The sequence below is a fragment of the Chlorocebus sabaeus genome, chromosome 20 (genome assembly GCF_047675955.1).
Source record: "Chlorocebus sabaeus isolate Y175 chromosome 20, mChlSab1.0.hap1, whole genome shotgun sequence".
Taxonomy (NCBI): Eukaryota; Metazoa; Chordata; class Mammalia; order Primates; family Cercopithecidae; genus Chlorocebus; species Chlorocebus sabaeus.
The window spans coordinates 91,084,176-91,103,170 of record NC_132923.1 but is presented as its reverse complement, the minus strand read 5'-3'; the positions used below and the strand labels follow the sequence as shown (position 1 = coordinate 91,103,170).

The 18,995-nt window shown below is 46.5% G+C and overlaps 1 protein-coding gene across 8 annotated transcripts in view; it reads left to right on the top strand.

The window, feature by feature from the left end:
* The first annotated feature begins 6,888 nt into the window (after positions 1-6,888).
* The window catches only part of MAST2 (microtubule associated serine/threonine kinase 2), a 262,802-nt gene continuing 250,695 nt past the window's right edge, over positions 6,889-18,995 (top strand). For all 8 annotated transcript variants that reach the window (XM_007978931.3, XM_007978930.3, XM_007978929.3 and 5 more), the window contains exon 1: positions 6,889-7,359. In XM_007978931.3, the coding sequence (XP_007977122.3) occupies positions 7,183-7,359 (177 nt within the window). In that variant the 5' untranslated portion in view covers positions 6,889-7,182. The remainder of the gene's footprint in view (positions 7,360-18,995) is intronic.

The window sequence follows — 18,995 nt, the reverse complement described above, 5'->3', positions numbered from 1 at the left end:
GCGCGAGCAGGAACCGGGGCTACGCTCGCAGAACAGTGTGAGTTCCGGTGGGCGCGGGCTCGGTGGGCCTTGCATACGGAGCCGCCCGCAGGCGCTGCAGGCCCAGGGCAGTGAGGAGCTTAGCACCCCGGCCAACAGCTGCGGAGGTTGTGCCAGGTCCCCCAGCAGTGCCGGCCGGAGGGCGCTGCTCTCAAATCCTTAACTGCCTCCCCGCAGGGCAGGGCTCGGGACCTGCAGCCCGCCATGTCTGAGCTCCCCCTGTTCTGCGGTGGGCTCCCTGACGGTCCTCCCCGACGGGCCTCTCCTCCATGCCTGAGCCTCCCCGACCGACGAGCGCCCTGTCCCATGGACAGCCCGCAGGCTGAGGAGTGTAGGCGTGGCTTGGGACTGGCGGGCAGCTCCACCTGCACCCCCTATGTAGGATCCACTGGGTGAAGCCAGCTGGGCTCCTGAACTGGATGGGGACTTGGAGAACTTTATATCTAGCAGGAGGATTGTATGTGCACCAATCAGCACTCTGTGTCTAGCTAAGCTAGTGGGGACTTGTAGAACTTTTCCTCCTAGCACTCTGTGTCTAGCTCAAGGATTGTAAATGCACCAATCAGGACTCTGTGTCTAGCTCAGAGTTTGTAAATACACCAATCAGCACTCTGTGTCTAGCTCAGGGTTTGTGACTACACCAACTGGTACTCTGTATCTAGCTAACCTAGTGGACACTTGGAGGACTTGCACTCTGTGACTCTGTGTCTAGCTCAAGGATTGTAAATGCACCAATCAGCACTCTGTGTCTAGCTGAGGGTTTGTAAATACACCAATCAGTACTCTGTGTCTAGCTCAAGGTTTGTAAATACACCAATTGGTACTCTATATCTAGCTAACTCTGTATCTAGCTAACTAGCACTTTGGGACTCTGTCTAGCTCAAGGATTGTAAACTCACCAATCAGCACTCTGTCAAAATGGACCAATCAGCTCTCTGTAAAATAGACCAATCAGCAGGATGTGGGTGGGGTCAGATAAAGGAATAAAAACAGGCTGCCCCAGCCTGCAGTAGCAACCTGCTGGGGTACCCTTCTACACTGTGGAAGATTTGTTGTTTTGCTCTTTGCAGTAAATCTTGCTGCTGGTTCACTCTTTGGGTCCACGCTGCCTTTATGAGCTGTAACACTCACTGTGAAGGTCTGCAGCTTCACTCCTGAAGCCAGCGAGACCACGAACCCACCGGGAAGAACGAACAACTCCAGACGTGTTGCCTTTAAGAGTTGTAACACTCACCATGAAGGTCTGCAGCTTCACTCCTGACAGTGAGACCATGAACCCACCAGAAGGAAGAAGCTCCAGACACATCTGAACGTCTGAAGGAGTAAACTTCAAACACACCATCTTTAAGAACTGTAACACTCACCGTGAGGGTCTGCGGTTTAATTCTTGAAGTCAGTGAGACCAAGAACCCACCAATTCCAGACACAAATGGACTGATCTAATTCTAGCTGAATGTGACTATGGAATTTGGACTGATCTTCCTTAAGTAGATTTCAAAGATAGTTGCAAGTTCTTCCCCCCCAGTGTTTTTGGCAATGACTTGCATTGTGACTTATAACTTGCTTTGGCAATGACACAGTTGCTAATGTGGCATCAACAGAGACTTGAAAAGTGCCTTCACATTGTGACTTGCTGTCTTTTTCTCCTCCTGGGATCCCCTACCACTGCTGTCATGTGAAGAAGTCCAAGTAAGCCTGACGGATGGTGAGAGATATATGGGTTAGTCATTCCCACTGCTGTGGTTGATGGCCTGCCAATTGCCATATATGTGACAGAAACCATTCTAGATGACTTAGCCACCAGCCAGCCAGTCCTCAGCTGACTGCAGATGCATGAGCAAGTCCAGCAGTGATTAGATAAACTGGACCAGACCATAAGAACAGCCCAGTTGGCTCACAACATTGTCAGCTAAATAAATGGTGGTTGTTTTAAGCCACAAATTTTGAGATAGTTTGTTATATAACAATAGATAACTGCTATACTTACCTAGTTACTTTTTTTTTTTGAGACAGAGTCGCATTCTGTCACCCAGGCTGGAGTGCAGTCGTATGATCTTGACTGACTACAACCTCCATCTCCCATGCTCAAATGATCCTGCTACGTTTGGCCTCCTGAATAGCTGGGACTCTGGGTGTGTGCCACCATGCCCAGCTAGTTTTTGTGTTTATTGTAGAGATGAGATTTTGCCATGTCACCTAGACTGGTCTCAAAATCCTGGGCTCAAGTGATCCTCCCACCTTGGCCTCCTAAAGTTCTGGGATTACAGGTATGAGCCATGGTGCCCAGCCCATACTTACCTTTTAGAATATAAAACATTCTTGGAGTTCTTACATAATTAAGGAGGAGATATTAGGCTTCCTAATAATATGACATAAGGGGCCTAACTAGAATAAGGATAAGTAATGTGATCATATTTATATTCTAAGAGTATGGTATTGTTCTTATCGGTTAAACATCTAACTATGGGCGGCCCTCAGTTCTGAGCACTACACTGGTGTAACCAGTAGCTTAATAGACATCTTCACTTGGATATCTCACTGGCACTTCAGAGCAAACACATCTAAGGTGGAAATGACCATAATCTTTCACACTTTTTTTCCCTCTTCTGTTCCCTGCCTCAGTTGTCCAAGCCAGAAACTTGGAAACCATTCCTAGGGCTTTTTTCTCTCTCTGCACTCTTGATGCAGTTAACAGGTCCTGTGGTTTCTATCTCTAAAGTCCACCCACATTCATCCCTCCCCGCCATCCTTGTCTCAGTACTAGTCACAATCACTTCTCTCTCAGCTAATTATAATATCCTACTAATTTGCACAGGATTTGCTAGTGGAGTGGATATGAAGTATGTGAGAAAGAGAGAACTCAAGGATCACTCCAAGGTTTTGGCCTGAGCAACTGAAAAAAAAAAAATTGACTTGTCACTTACCGAGCTGGTGAAAACAAGTATAAAAGTGGAGGTGGGGCCGGGTGTGGTGGCTCACGCCTGTAATCCCAGCACTTTGGGAGGCTGAGGTGGGCAGATCACCTGAAGTTAGGAGTTCAAGACCAGCCTGGCCAATGTGGAGAAACCCCGTCTCTACTAAAAATACAAAAATTAGGCGGGTGCAGTGGCATGCACCAGTAATCTTAGCTACTCAGAGGCTGAGGCAGGAGAATCACTTGAATCTGGGAGGTGGAGGTTGTGGTAAGTGGAGATTGAGCCACTGCACTTCCAACCTGGACAACAGAGTAAGACTCCATCTCAAAAAAAAAAAAAAAGTGGATGTGGGCCACATTGTGTCACGTTGCCATTTGTGGTTGATGGGAGGCTGAGAAGGTTTCTGGCTGTATTACTTTTGTATTACCATGTAATACAAATATATAATTACCACAAACTGAGAAGCTTAACATAACATGCATTTATTATCTCACAGTTTCTGTCTAGATATATCTTAACTTGGTTCTTTGCTTCAGGGATTCATCAGTTGTGTGGGCTGTGTTCCCATCTGGGTGCTCAACTGGAGAAGGGCCTGTTTCCAAGCTTAGTCTCATTGTTAGGAGAATTCGTTTCTTCCTGCTTGTAGGATTGGACCTACAGAGTTTCTTTTGTTTTGGTGCTGTTAGGCCAGAGGCTATCCTAGAGATTGCCTGGAGTTTCCTGCCACATGGACCTCTCCATAGGCAGTTCAGAGAATGACAGCTTGCTTTGTCAAGGCCATTAGGAGTGCAAGAGTGAGTCTTCTAGCAAGACAGAATCTTATATAACGTAACATAATCAAGGAAATGATATTACATTACTTTTTTTGGTATTCTATTGGTTGGAAACAAGTCTCAGGCCTCATCTACATTCATGGGAAGGGATTACATAAAGGTGTAAAATACTGGGAGACAGGTAGAGCAGGAGGACTAGCTTAGAGTCTGTCTGCCCAATAACTGTTGCAGTCGCAATATGGAAGGTGAGAAGGTAGAATGGGTTCTGGTCCTTAAGTTACCTAGGCTGAGTCAGTGGATTCTCCTGTCAGAGACTGTTGATCTGTAATGGTGATGCAACTATAAAGAGAAGGTTAGAATTATTTTGCAGGGGTGCACAGTAGCAGCACAGCTCATTGCCTGGTGGTTGTGATAGCAGTGTCCTGAGATTGTCCCTGAGGTGCAGTCTGTGGGGGCTCCTTGTTTCCTACCAGTTTCATAGGCCTTTATCTTCTGTCTCTGTTCAGCTCTGTGATCCATTCTATGTAGCCTTCTAAGAAATTACCCTTAGGTTTAGGATAGCCAGAGTTGTTTCTGTTATTTGTAACTAAGGATGTGACAGACCCTGTACATGTACCTGGAATAATTATAAATAGTTGTCACAGCATGGATTAATAGGAGGAGAGGGAGGTAAAGGCCAGATTTGGATGGCCTTGCCAGCCATAGTAAGTTTACAGTTTATCTTGAGATTCATTTAACTGGTTGTTTTTTTGTTTTGTTTTTTGTTTTTTTTTTTGAGATGGAGTCTCGCTCTGTCGCCCAGGTTTGAGTTCAGTGGTGCGATCTCGACTCACTGCAAGCTCTGTCTCCCAGGTTCACGCCATTCTCCTGCGTCAGCCTCCTGAGTAGCTGGGACTACAGGTGCCCGCCATCACGCCAGGCTAATTTTTTGTATTTTTAGTAGAGACAGGGTTTCACCATGTTAGCCAGGATGGTCTTGCTCTCCTGATCTCGTTATCCACCTGCCTTGGCCTCCCAAAGTGCTGGGAGTACAGTTGTGAGCCACCGTGCCCGGCCTCATTTAACTGCTTTTTTCTTTTTCTTTCTTTTTTTTTTTTTGGAGATGCAGTCTTGCTCTGTTGTCCAGCCTGGAGTGCAGTGGCGCGATCTCGGCTCACTGCAAGTTCTGCCTCCCTGGTTCATGCGGTCCTCAGCCTCCTGAGTAGCTGGGACTACAGGCGCCCGCCACCGTGCCCAGCTAATTTTTTTTGTATTTTTAGTAGAGACGGGGTTTCACTGTGTTAGCCAGGATGGTCTTGATCTCCTGACCTCGTGATCTGCCCTCCTTGGCCTCCCAAAGTGGCGGGAGCCACTGTGCCCAGCCCATTTAACTGTTTTAAGCAAGCGAGTAACATATAGGAAGATTCTTGTGAGGGCTTTTTGAAGGATGAGTTTGAAGACAATGAGACTGGTATAAGTGAACCAGGTAGAAGCCTTTCCCAGTCAAGTAGGTGAGGGAAGATGAGACTTGAGGTGGTGCCAATGGGATGGAAAGAGGAGGCAGATTGGAGAGATAGTGAGGTTATAGAGGTAATAAGACTTGTTCATTTATTGGATGTGAGGAAAGGACAAGGAAGGAGTCCAGGATGATTTCCAGGTTTCTGGTTGAGGTAACTGGATGGGTGGTGAGGAACTGGGACAGGGAATAGAGGAGCAGGCTGGTGACAGGCTTTAGAGCACATTGGTTATGTGTGTCTTGCCCTTCTCCCAGAAGGAATCCATCACTTTTTCCACTTTTTTTTTTTTGAGACGGAGTCTCGCACTGTCTCCCAGGCTGGAGTGCATTGGCGTGATCTCGGCTCACTGCAAGCTCCCCCTCCCGGCTTCATGCCATTCTCCTGCCTCAGCCTCCCGAGTAGCTGGGACTACAGGCGCCCACCACTACGCCCAGCTAATTTTTTTGTATTTTTAGTAGTGACGGGGTTTCACCATGCTAGCCAGGATGGTCTCCATCTCCTGACCTCGTGATCGGCCCGCCTCGGCCTCCCAAAGTGCTGGGATTATAGGCGTGAGCCACCACGCCCGGCCCCCACTTTTTCCACTTTTATAGGAGTTTCCCCACTGTCTTTCTGTCCGCATCTGACAGACCTGGGTTTGAGTCCTGGCTCTGGACTTACAAGCTGTGTGATGTTGAGCATATTATGTAACTTGAGCCTATTTCCTCAACTGTAAAATGGAAATACAACTTCTTGTTTGTGTATATGTGAATTGAATGCATAGTGTGTGGTATCCAGTGGGCACTCCACAGTGTTGGCTATTTTTACTACTCAGAAAGGGGTTAGGGAAGAGGCCCAGGACAAATCGGTGAAGGCTTTAGGCAAGGCTTCTAGGTCAAAAGAGGAAAAACACAACATGTGGCAGACCAGCTGAAGCCAGAGGGAGGCCAGAGCTGAGCTACCACCACATGTTGCTGAGCAGATGAGTCACTGCAGGCAGCAGGTCAGGCTACCCAGGCCACAGCAGACTGGGCTGGGCTCTACACGATGACTTCATTGTATGCCTTTTTTGTCCTCTCCTCCTCCCAGAAGGAATCCATCACTTTTTCCACTTTTATAGGCGTTTCCACACTGTGTTACTGTCCGGAAAGAGCAAACACAGTGGAAAGGGACAGAAGAGCCAGAACTCCGTCTAGTTTGATCACTAATTTGCTGGGTGACCTGGTGCATTTCACTTCGCCTCAGTGTCTTTATCTGTAATATGAGAATGCGCAGATTTGCCTCCTAAGTGTGATGTGAGAATTAGGTGAGGGTTGGCAGGCACTAAATAAAAAGGCACGCAATAGCCTTCTATTCATTAGTTGTGTTATTCTGTCTCCTTCCTGCTCCCGGCCCCTCTCTCCCTAGTTCCTTGAGGACACCGATGGACTCGAACTCATTTTTGGGTCCCCAGCACTGAGCTTGGCCGGGCAATTTCATGAATGGATGAATGAAAGATTCAATGGGAGTCCGCAGCCGCTGCCGGCGCGCCGAGAGCCCCGCCCCCTTCTGGTCCTCCGACTGCGCGCCAGGGCCACGGGCGGGTCCTTCGCGACCGTTCCCTGGCGCGTGCGCGGGAGGCGGCGCGCGGCCGGAGGTGGCGGGCGGGCTCCCGGTGCGCGCGCGTGAGGGGCGGGGCCGGCCGGAGGCTGGCTGTAGGCAGGCGGCTGAGCCGGCGGCGGGTGGCCTGCCCAGCGTGTGCCGGGTGGGGAGGCGGGGCGGCCGCGATGCTGTCTCTTCCGTGAGGAGCGCAGAGAAGGTCGGTCGCGGCGCCCGAGGCCCCAGAAGGCTCGAAGGCGCCGCTGGCTGGGGTCGGTGGCTTCGGGCGTCCGCCCGGCCATGGTGGCCGCGGGCGGTAGTTGGCGCGGCTGCGCTGCGGCCCGGGGCAGTGCGGGGCCGGGACAGTCGCGGCGCTGACGCCCGCGGGCCCCAGCTGCAGATATGAAGCGGAGCCGCTGCCGCGACCGGCCGCAGCCGCCGCTGCCCGACCGCAGGGAGGATGGAGTTCAGCGGGCGGCGGAGCTGCCCCAGTCCTTGCCCCCGCGCCGGCGAGCGCCGCCCGGGAGGCAGCGGCTGGAGGAGCGGACGTGCCCCGTGGGGCCCGAGGGCAAGGAGCAGGTAGGGCGGGTTGGGATCCGGGCGGGGGAACCTGAATGGAAGCCGTGGGGGAGGGGATCTCCGGCGGGAGGACCCGGGCTGGAGCTTTGGAGGGGTGGGGTCTGAATAGTTACGGGGGAGGAGTGGGAGGTCTGGGGAGGCCGTGAAATGGGGAGTGGAGAAATGGAAGTGGTGGCCTGGGGTTGAATTGGAAATGGGGTAGTAGAAGAATGAAAAATTGGTGCAGGAGGTAGTCAGGGGTTCTGGATGGGGCGAAAGGACGCTGGAATGTGGGCTGAGTGTGTGAGCTGCAACGAGTAGGCTTACTAAAGAGGCGTTGAGTTATCCATAGGAGTAAATAGTGTAAGATGGGGAAAGTCAATTTGATGTAGTATTATCCTGTTTCCTAGAGGTTGTCCTTAAAATTGTAAAAACGGATGACACTCCCAAGCATTCTCTGATTTGGCCATCATTATACTTTTGTACCAGTGTGTTCACAATCATTGTTAAGGCTCTCTTTACCAACCATCTATTTCACGAGAAAGCACGTGTGAAACACCTGCATGTGAGCAGTCTTAAGCCCAATTTTGTGAACAGAATTCGTAGATCTATGGTTTGCCTTCTGGTTTTCCACTGAAATACATTATTGGGAAAACACAGCAGCATACAAATATTCATGGAGTTTCTGAATGAACAGAATGTGTTTATATAATTTATTAGTCAAGAGTAGGTGTATTTATGAGTAGGGGATAAAGGTCAGTTTTATCAGGCAGGAGAAGCTGCCACTAGTAGCGGTAGTAAGTTTAGTGAAACGATAATAAGTGATCCTTGGTCTTGTTGGATTTGCAGAAAAATGTCCTGTAGTAATGAACTCTAGTGACAGCTTTCCTTTTGTTCAGCTCTATTCGGAATCCTAGTGACTTCATCCTTGAATATTTTAAGACTTCTTATAGGTCTCTTACCTCTTTTCTCTCAGATAATTAGCATTTTCCTTAGTCACTTTTTTTTTTTTTTTGAGACGAAGTCTTGCTTTGTGGCCCCGGCGAGAGTGCAGTGGTGCTATTTCGGCTCACTGCAACCTCTACCTCCTGGTTTCAGGCTATTCTCCTGCCTCAGCCTCCCGAGTAGCTGGGATTACAGGTGCCCATCACCATGCCCAGCTAATTTTTTTTGTATTTTTAGTAGAGACACGGTTTCACCATGTTGGCCAGGCTGGTCTCGAACTCCGACCTCAGGTAATCTGCCCGCCTCGGCCTCCCAAAGAGCTAGGATTACAGGCATGAGCCACTGTGCCCGGCCCTTTAGACGCTTTAAAAATTATGTACCATGCTAGGTAGCCCTTGGACTTTTCCCCTGTTTTGTTCTTCCACCTCTTATTCCCCACTGAGCCCTGAGGAGACTGCACCATTGACCATCTCTGCCCCTGCTTCCAGCTGCTGAGCATTGTCCTGTTGCTGTAATTTACTCCCCCGTGTGCCTAATACTTGTCTTTTACATTCTCTACAGTATCATCTAGTGAAAACTTGTAAAATGAACTTGAAGTCCAGATCCTTTCCTGTCTCAGTATACCTGTCCAATTGACCTTACTGCATATTTCATGGAAGAGTTCAAGATTACTTGATTTTTCCCTCCTCTTTATTTTATGATTTTTGTGTTTACTCATCCTTAGCTTCAGTCTCAGAGAAAGAAGTATTCATCCTCCTCTCTGAGGCTAATTTCTCTACTTATGTCCTTGATTTCATCCTGTTTTGTTTGCCTTAGACCCTTGTTATTCTCTTTGTTTTATATCACAAATAAAAACAAAACAACATAATTGCCCTGGATTGTGTAATCTACCCAAACTACTTTGTTACCTCTTCTTTGTTTCCCCAGCAACCTTCTTGAAAAATGAGTTTGTACTCAGTGTCTTAGCGTCCTCACCTTATATACATCCCTAATATGGTTTGGCTTCTTCACTTATACTTTCCCAAAACTGATGTCTTTAAGGTCACCAAAACCTTTTTTTGTGCAGGATTACTTGTTTATTGAGGTTTGACAAATCAAAGGTTCATTCAGTCCATGAAATATTACAGAATGAGTACCTGTATGATCACAACTCACATGAGGATGGAGAACATTCCCAGTAGCCTGGAATGCTCCCTGTGCTTTCTCCTAGCACTACCCTTTTACAGATGTAACCTTCCTCACCACCTCTGTCACTATAGATTTGTTTTGAACTAATACTTCATATAAATGGAATCATAGTCTACTCTTTTGTGACCAAATTCTTTCATTCAGATCATGTCTTTTTTTTTTTTTTTTTTTGAGATGGAGTCTCGCTCTGTTGCCCAGGCTGGGGTGCAGTGGCCAGATCTCAGCTCACTGCAATCTCCACCTCCTGGGTTTACGCCATTCTCCTGCCTCAGCCTCCTGAGTAGCTGGGGCTACAGGCGCCCGCCACCTCGCCCGGCTAGTTTTTTGTATTTTTTAGTAGAGACGGGGTTTCACTGTGTTAGCCAGGATGGTCTCGATCTCCTGACCTCGTGATCCGCCCGTCTCGGCCTCCCAAAGTGCTGGGATTACAGGCTTGAGCTACCGCGCCCGGCCCAGATCATGTCTTGAGACTTATCCATGTTGTTGCTTGTAGAAACAGTTCTTTTTCATTGCTGTGTAATTTTCTATTGTGTGAATGTATTGTGATGGTTACTAAAACTTATTTTTCTTTTTGAGACAGGATCTCACTCAGGCTGGAGTGTAATAGTGCAGTCATAGCTCACAGTGTGAACTCCCAGGCTCAAGTGATACTCCTCCCTCAGCCTCCCAAGTAGCTGGGACCACAGGCACATACCACCCTGCCTGGCTAATTTTTTATTTTTCTTTTTATTTTTGAGACGGAGTCTTGCTCTTTTACCCAGGCTGGAGTGCAGTGGTGCATTCTCGGCTCACTGCAACCTCTGCCTTCCGGGTCCAAGCAATTCTCCTGTCTCAGCCTCCGTAGTAGCTGGGATTATAGGCATGCACCACCATGCCTGGCTAATTTTGTATTTTTAGTGGAGATGGGGTTTCGCTATGTTGGCCAGGCTAGTCACGAGCTCCTAACCTCAGATGATCTGCCCTCCTTGGCCTCCCAAAGTGCTGGTATTACAGGTCTGAACTACCACAGCCTAATTTTTTATTTTTTGTAGAGGTGGTATCTTACCGTGTTGCTCAGGCTAGCCTCGAACTCCTGGGCTCAAGTGATTCTCCCGCCTTGACTTCCCAAAGTGCTGGGATTACAGGGATGAGTGCCTGGCTTGTTTTTCAAATTATAATGTAATTCATGGCTACTTGTGAAAAGTTTTCATTGTGAAATAGTTACAGAGATAAATATGTAAAAGTCCTGGGAACCTTTAAATTACTAAATCTGATAGTCTTTTCCTCCTCTTGTCTGACCTCTGTGAACTGTTTGTCACTGTTGACTGTGTGTTCCTTGTTGACATTGTTTTCTTTTTTTTCATATTATAATATCCATTCTGTTATTGCTTCTCTGACTGCTCTCTTGTATGTGTCTTTGTCTGTTTTCTCTTCCTGTTCCCTAAATGTTCCTTGAGGACATGTCCTCTGTCCTTAGTTTGATCCTTTATTGTACTCTATTTAGTAGGCTCACCCTGTTTGTAGATGTTGAGGATGTAGAACAAGGGTCTGCAGTCCTCTTTATTTATGGCATTATGTCATAGAACATCCTTGTAAAGTGAGCTGAGTCTCTTTAGGTGTGACCTCTTTCCTTAGCTCTACATTTCCATTTTTGTGCTTAACATTTCCACCATAGACTCATCATTTGTGTTCTTAACATTTGTAATTTTTTTTTTTTTTTTTTTTTTGAGACAGGGTCTCACTTTGTCGCCCAGGCTGGAGTGCAGTGGTGGGATCTCAACTCACTGCAACCTTCACCTCCCAGGCTCAAGTGATTCTCCTGCTTCAGCCTCCGCAGTAACTGGGATTACAGGCACCCGCCACCATGCCTGGCTAATTTTTGTATTTTTAGTAGAGATGGGGTTTCACCATGTTGGCCAGGCTGATCTTGAATCTTGACCTCAGATGATCCACCTGCCTCGGCCTCCCAAAGTGCTGGGATTACAGGTGTGAGCCACTGTGCTCGGCCTAACATTTGTGATTTTTATAAGTTGATAGTGACCTTGAAAGTTCATAATTTATAATAATTTATGATTTTAAAAAGGCCAAAATTTTCATTGTGTGTGTTGAGACTGGTTGAATTCTATTTATTTGGGTAGTAAGAGCCCAACTGATCAGCAAGCATCTACATCTCACACATACCTTTTTTTCCCTTTCTCATGACATGGAACAGTGCTTGTTATACTTTTTATTATACTGGTATTTAGGAATAAGTTCTAATCAGGATGTAGGACTTGGATCTCCAGAAGGTCAGTGGTTTACTGTATCATGAAAATAGAATAATTTCTCTGTTGAAATGTGCTTCTCTCTGTATCTTTCCTTTTTGTCATCAAACATGAAATAACATCCATGGCTTTTTTGTTGTTGTTGTTGTTGTTGTTTGAGATGGAGTCTTGCTCTGTTGCCCAGGCTGGAGTGCAGTGGCACGGTCTCGTCTCACTGTAACCTCCGCCTCCCAGGTTCAAGCATTTCTTCTGTCTCAGCCTCCCAAGTAGCGCATGGCTAGGTAATTTTTTGTATTTTAGTAGAGACGGGGTTTCACCGAGTTGCCCAGGCTGGTCTCAAACTCCTGAGCTCAGGCAATCCACCTGCCTCGGCCTTCCGAAGTGTTAGGATTACAGGCGTGAGCCACCACGCGCAGCCCACATCTGTGATCTTTTACTTCTCCTTCTCCTTTGACTCCCTTAGCCAGTCTGGCATTAGGTTCTCTCGATTCTACCTTCATGAAATCTTTCAAACCATTATTCCCATTGTCACTACCTTAATTCCATATTTATAAGCTTTACTCTTGGTTGTTGCAGTATCTTAACTGTATTTACTCAGTCGTCAGTCTTTTAACCTCTAATATATTTCATGTTCTATTAACAAAAGATTGGAACTCATTGCCTCCCTGGCTGATGGTAAGTGCTTTATAAATACTTGTTAAATGTTCATTTCATTTCTCTATATTCATACACCTTTATTAACTTCTTATTACCCATAGAATTAAGCCTGAAGATGTTGGCATTCAAGGTCTACTTGATACTTAGCACTTTTTGTTAGAAGAGTCAAAGTTAGATGCCACTTCTCTTGGTTCCTTAGGACCCTCTGTTTTTCTTGATCATGGCATACATTACTGAAGTTATCTTGTGTCTCTCATTAGTTATTTGTATATTTATTAGAAACATAGATATTTGCTCAATGTCCTAATTGATTGTAAGTCAATCAAGTGAATTCCTCTGAGGCTGTCTTATTCATCATGGTATCTTCAGCCTCTAGTATTTTAACTGGTATGTAATAGACATTCAGTAAGTGTTTGTTTATTGTTAGGCACTTTGATAGTCATCAGTTTGAAAAGCTCTTTTTCTCTCCTCTGCATATTAAAATTCTACTCAGTTTTCCAAGCCTAACTCAAATGCCACAGAAACTTCCGTGAGGCCAGGTGTGGTGGCTCATGCTTGTAATCCCAGCACTTTGGGAGGTTGAGCACGCGGGTTGCTTGAGCTCGGGAGTTTGAGACCAGACTGAGCAACATGGTGAAACCCCATCTCTACAAAAAATTAGTTGGGGTTGGTCGTGCATGCCTGTGGTCCCAGCTACTTGGAAGGCTGAGGTGTGGGACCCCAGAAAGTTGAGGCTGCAGTGAGCCAAGGTTGTACCACTGCACTCCAGTCTGGGTGACAGTGTCTCAAAAAGTGAGACCGTGTCTCAAAAAGAAAGCAAAAAAAAAAAAAAAAAAAAAAAAGAACACCATACACACACACACAAAGAAACTCTTCTGCAAAGTTGTTTTTCCACATGGGATCCTTGGAGGATCCTTGATTGGGCTTCAGGAAATCTGTGAATGTCCTGAAATTCCAGTTCTCAAAATTCTGTGGTTTAAAAAGTGAAAGCTTAGATTCCAAGAGATTAAATGCAAAAATGGTTGGAAAACACATAATAAGCAGGTGCTTAATAAGTAGTCTTATCTCATTTTGTTTCTGTAACACATTGTTTGATCCGTTCCTGGGCATATAAAGTAGATACTGAATAAATATTTGCTGAATGAAAGGATGAATCAGTGTTTTAGCACTTTCATCCTCTGCGTTCATTTGTATTTCATTTCTGTTTTTAAGTTGCATGTTATTGAAACTAAGAACTGTGTCATAATGTTATCTAACAATGCAGAGCCAAAGGCTTTGCTCACAATAGGTGCTCAGTAATTATTTATTGAATGAATGAATGGAGAATGATTCAAATATTTTGAATTTTGGTAATTTGAGTAATAATGGTTGTATGATAGGAGTAGACAAGTAAAGGAAATACAATATTTTTGGGGATAGGAGAAGATGAGTCCAACTTTAGTTCCTAAAATACTCTCAGTGTGACAGGAATTAAAAAAAATTATTTTAATGGAAATCAGAACCTCTTTCCTCTGTATTACAGGGTTAGTACATTGGGAAAAGCATAAGGCAGAAAGCACATAGAAGGGAAGCTGCATAATATGTATAGCGAACTATAATCAGCTTGGTATTGCCAGACCCAAAGCTTTACGTTGAAGGCATAAATGCTAAATTAGATACTAAAGAAGCCTTGATTGTAGCGGGTCTTTAGTATGATATAAAAGGATAATTCGCCAGGTGTGGTAACTCACACCTGTAATCCCAGCACTTTGGGAGGCCCAGGCAGGTGGATCACCTAAGTTTAGGAGTTCGAGACCAGCCTGGCCAACATGATGAAACCTCGTCTCTACTAAAAATATAAAAATTAGCCAGGCGTGGTGCGCCTATAATCCCAGCTACTTGGGAGGTGGAGGCAGGAGAATCACTTGAACCCTGGAGGTGGAGGTTGCGGTGAGCCAAGATTGCGCCACTGCACTCCTGCCTGGGCCACAGAGTGAGACTCCATCTCAAAAAAAAAAAAAAAAAAAAGGGTAATAAGTAGGGGAGCAGTATATTCTTTCTTTTTTTGAGATGGAGTCTTGCTCTGTCACCCAGGCTGGAGTGCAGTGGCGCGATCTTGGCTCACCGCAACCCCCGCCTCCCAGGTTCAAGCGATTCTCCTGCCTCAGTCTCCCAAGTAGCTGGGATTACAGGCATTCGCCACCATGCCTGGCTAATTTTGTATTTTTAGTAGAGATGGAGTTTCTCCATGTTGGTCAGGCTGGTCTCGAACTCCCGACCTCACGTAATCCACCCTGCTCGGCCTCCTAAAGTGTTGGGATTACAGGTGTGAGCCACTCTGCCTAATCGGGAGCAGTATATTCTTTTTTTTTTTTGAGACAAAGTCGTGCTCTTGTCTCCCAGGCTGGAGTGCGATGGCGCAATCTCGGCTCACTGCAACCTCCACCTGTTGGGTTCAAGCAATTCTCCTGCCTTAGCCTCCCGAGTTGCTGGGATGCCACCATGCCCGGCTAATTTTTGTATCTTTTTTTTTTTTTTTTGAGGTGGAGTCTTACTCAGTCACCCAGGCTGGAGGGCAGTGGTGTGATCTTGGCTCACCGCAAGCTCCGCCTCTCGGGTTCCCACCATTCTCCTACCTCAGCCTCCTGAGTTGCTGGGACTACAGGCTCCCGCCAGCAGGCCCGGGTAATATTTTTGGATTTTTGGTAGACACAGGGTGTCACCGTGTTAGCCAGGATGGTCTCGATTTCCTGACCTCGTGATTTGCCCTTCTCCGCCTCCCAAATGCTAGGATTACAGGTGTGAGCCACTGTGCCCGGCTTAAATTTTGTATTTTTTTTTTTTTTTTTTTATGAGACAGAGTCTCGCTCTGTCACCCAGGCTGGAGTGCAGTGGCCGGATCTCGGCTCACTGCAAGCTCTGTCTCCTGGGTTCACACCATTCTCCTGCCTCAGCCTCCCGAGTAGCTGGGACTACAGGCGCCCGCCACCTCGCCTGGCTAGTTTTTTTCTATTTTTTAGTAGAGACGGGGTTTCACCGTGTTAGCCAGGATGGTCTCGATCTCCTGACCTCGTGATCCGCCCGCCTCGGCCTCCCAAAGTGCTGGGATTACAGGCTTGAGCCACTGCGCCCGGCCAATTTTTGTATTTTTAGTAAAGATGAGTTTTCACCATGTTGGCTAGGCTGGTCTCGACCTCCTGACCTCAGGTGATCTGCTGGCCTCGGCCTCCCAAAGTGCTGGGATTACAGGTGTGAGCCACTTCGCCTGGCCCAGGAACAGTATATTCTTACTTGTGTTTTAGTTGGATTACTCTGGCAACTGTGTGGAGGATAGGATGCTGTTTGAGACATGAGCATTGAGAAATCTTCTGAGGTTTCAATGCAGAAGTTTATTAGACCTCCTTTCCTTCTTATCCAGAGTATGCGTAAGGGCTAGCTCCTGAAAAGCTGTTAACTTTGAAATATTTAGTTTCATCAAAAGTACTGGGAGCAGAGAGCCTATGCTGGCTGAAGCAGGTTGGCAAATGTTCCCTGATGAGGGTGGGACACATGTGCTTACAGAGTTTTCCCATCTTTGTTCAACTGGATGTCTTTTGGTCTAAAGATCAATCTGTAAGCTTTTTTAAAATTTATTTTATTTTTTGGAGATGGAGTCTGGTATTGTCGCCGGGCTAGAGTGCAGTGGTGCAATCCTGGCTCACTGCAAGCTCCGCCTCCCAGGTTCAAATGATTCTCCTGCCTCAGCCTCCTGAGCAGCTGGGATTACAGGTGCCCACCACCATGCCCGGCTAATTTTTTGTATTTTTAGTAGAGATGGGGTTTCACTGTGTTGGCCAGGCTGGTCTCGAATGCCTGACCTCATGATCCACCCACCTCGGCCTCCCAAAGTTCTGGGATTACAGGCGTGAGCCACTGTGCCCGACCTTTTTTTTAAAAAAAAAAAAAAAAAACTGCTAGTCACTCACCGTTCCCTGGGTTGGGACTATCAGAGAAAGCCATATATTGCAGTCAGTACGTCTCCCTTATTGCTGGTCTTAGCTGCTGTTTCATTCTTTGATAAATTTGCCACCTAATTTTGTACTTTCTTGGTGAAACCCCTGTAGTACCTTCGTAATTATTTCTTTTCATCAGTAGTTGTTGTTTTTCATCATTAATACACATACTTGGGGTTCCAAAGGAGTTTGAAAACTGGGGTTGTTGGATCAACGGCTATCCCCGGTGGAAGAGGAAAAAGTCCTCAAGGGAAATCGTGAGGCTAGGAGTGGAGAGCAGAGGCTAGAGGCTATTGAGAGTAAGGACTTACACGCAATGCACTATTAATGAGGTGTAGTTTACCACCTTTTAATTTTAGTATTGGACCTCATTGCTAACTCCCAAGTATTCTCCTTTTCTCTGTACTAGAGCTATGAATACAGTGGATGTGCAGTACATAATTGATGGGAAAATTGACATCAACCTAGTTCCATGTTCATTAGGTACATTTTATCTTTACCAACAATTGTTCCGCCACTAAAATCTTAGGGTTTTTTTTGAGACGGAGTCTCGCTCTGTCACCCAGGCTGGAGTGCAGTGGCATGATCTCGGCTCACTGCAACCTCCGCCTCGCAGGTTCAAGTGATTCTCCTGCCTCAGCCTCCTAAATAGCTGAGATTACAGGTGTGTGCTACCACGCCTGACTACTTTTTGTGTTTTTATTAGAGATGAAGTTTCACTGTGTTGGCCATTCTGTTCTCAAACTCCTGACCTCAGGTGATCTGCCTGCCTCGGCCTCCCAAAGAGTTGGGATTACAGACGTCAGCCCTGGTGCCCGGCCTGTTTGTTTTGTTGAGACAGTTTCTGGCTCTCTTGTCTACGCTGGAGTACAGGCTGGAGTATAGTGATGCTATCGTAGCTCATTGCAACCTTAAACTCCTGGGCTCGAGTGATCCTCCTGCTTCAGCCTCCTGAGTAGCTAGGACTACAGGTGCATGCCACCATGCCTGGATATTTTTTTTTTTTCTTTAAGTTAGAGATAGTATCTCACTATGTTGCCCAGGCTGGTCTCAAATTCCTGGACGCAAGTGATCCTCCCATCTTGACCTCCTAAAATGTTGAGATTTACAGGCATGAGCCACCACGCCCGGCCCTAAAAATCTTAGTTTTGAGCTTGCAGCACTCTGATTGTCATATTATCTCCTATCTCTCCAGTTTTTACCCCGTTAGAATTTTTTCCCAAAATTGTACAGCTCTAGAATGTATATATGTGTGTGTGTGTGTATGTATATATTTAAACTATCTTTTCATTATCAGTCAATTCATGCTTGTACTTTCCTCCTTATTGAACTTAACATTTCATAGACTATCGTAATCGTTCTTGCCCATGTACCCTCAGCTTGTCTGTCTCTTTCCCCTCTGTCATACTGCCTGGCAAGACCCCAACCATGATTAAACCTACTCTGCCTGCTCTGCACCTGTATCTAAGCAGCTGAATGTGACGGCAGAAAAACACAACCATGCTAACATTAAATTAGTGATCATGAACCTCGAGGACTCTATCAGCACTGACGGTTAATCCTGTGACATTTCCCTTGTCCATTCACTTTTCCACTCTTTTAAAAATGTTAATTTTATTATTTTTTATTTTCATAGAGGCAGGGTCTTCCTGTGTTGCCCAGGTTGGTCTTGAAATCCTAGTCTCAAAGAATCCCCTCACCTTGGCTTCCCAAAGTGCTGGAATTACTGGTGTGAGCCACCACACGCAGCCAACTTTTCCACTCAGAAATCATAGTTTAATCTTTATTTCTCCTCACGCTTCCAACACTCACTCTCTCTTTTTTTTTTTTTTTTGAGATGGAGTCTCGCTCTGTCACCCAGGCTGGAGTGCAGTGGCCGGATCTCAGCTCACTGCAAGCTCCGCCTCCTGGGTTTACGCCATCCTCCTGCCTCAGCCTCCCAGGTAGCTGGGACTACAGGCGCTCACCACCTCACCCGGCTAGTTTTTTTTTTTGTATTTTTTAGTAGAGACGGGGTTTCACCGGGTAGCCAGGATGGTCTTGATCTCCTGACTTCGTGATCCGCCCGTCTTGGCCTCCCAAAGTGCTGGGATTACAGGCTTGAGCCAGCACGCCCAGCCACTCTCTTCTTTATGTCAGTTGATGTTCTTGTTTCCTTTTTCACTGAGGGGGAAAAAAAGACAAATCAGAAGATAACTTCCATAAGCTCCCATTACAAATGAATCAACCTACCTGGATCTGTACCCATATTCTTTTTTTTCTTTCTTTCTTTTTTTTTTTTTTTTTTGGAGACAGAATCTTGGCTCTCTCACCCAGGCTGGAGTGCAGTGGCGTGATCTTGGCTCACTGGAACTTCTGCCTACTTCCTGGGCTCAGAGTTTTCTCCTGCCTCAGCCTCCCCAGTAGCTGGGAGGCGTGTGCCACCACACCCAGCTAATTTTTTGTGTTCTTTTAGTAGAGATGGGGTTTCACCATGTTGGCCAGCTAATTACAGGTGTGTGCTACCACGCCCAGCTACTTTTTTGTATTCCTTTAGTAGAGACGGGGTTTTACCATGTTGGCCAGGCTGGTCTCGAACTCCTGACCTCAAGTGATCCGTCCACCTTGGCCTCCTCCCAAAGTGCTGGGATTACAGGTGTGAGCCACTGGGCCT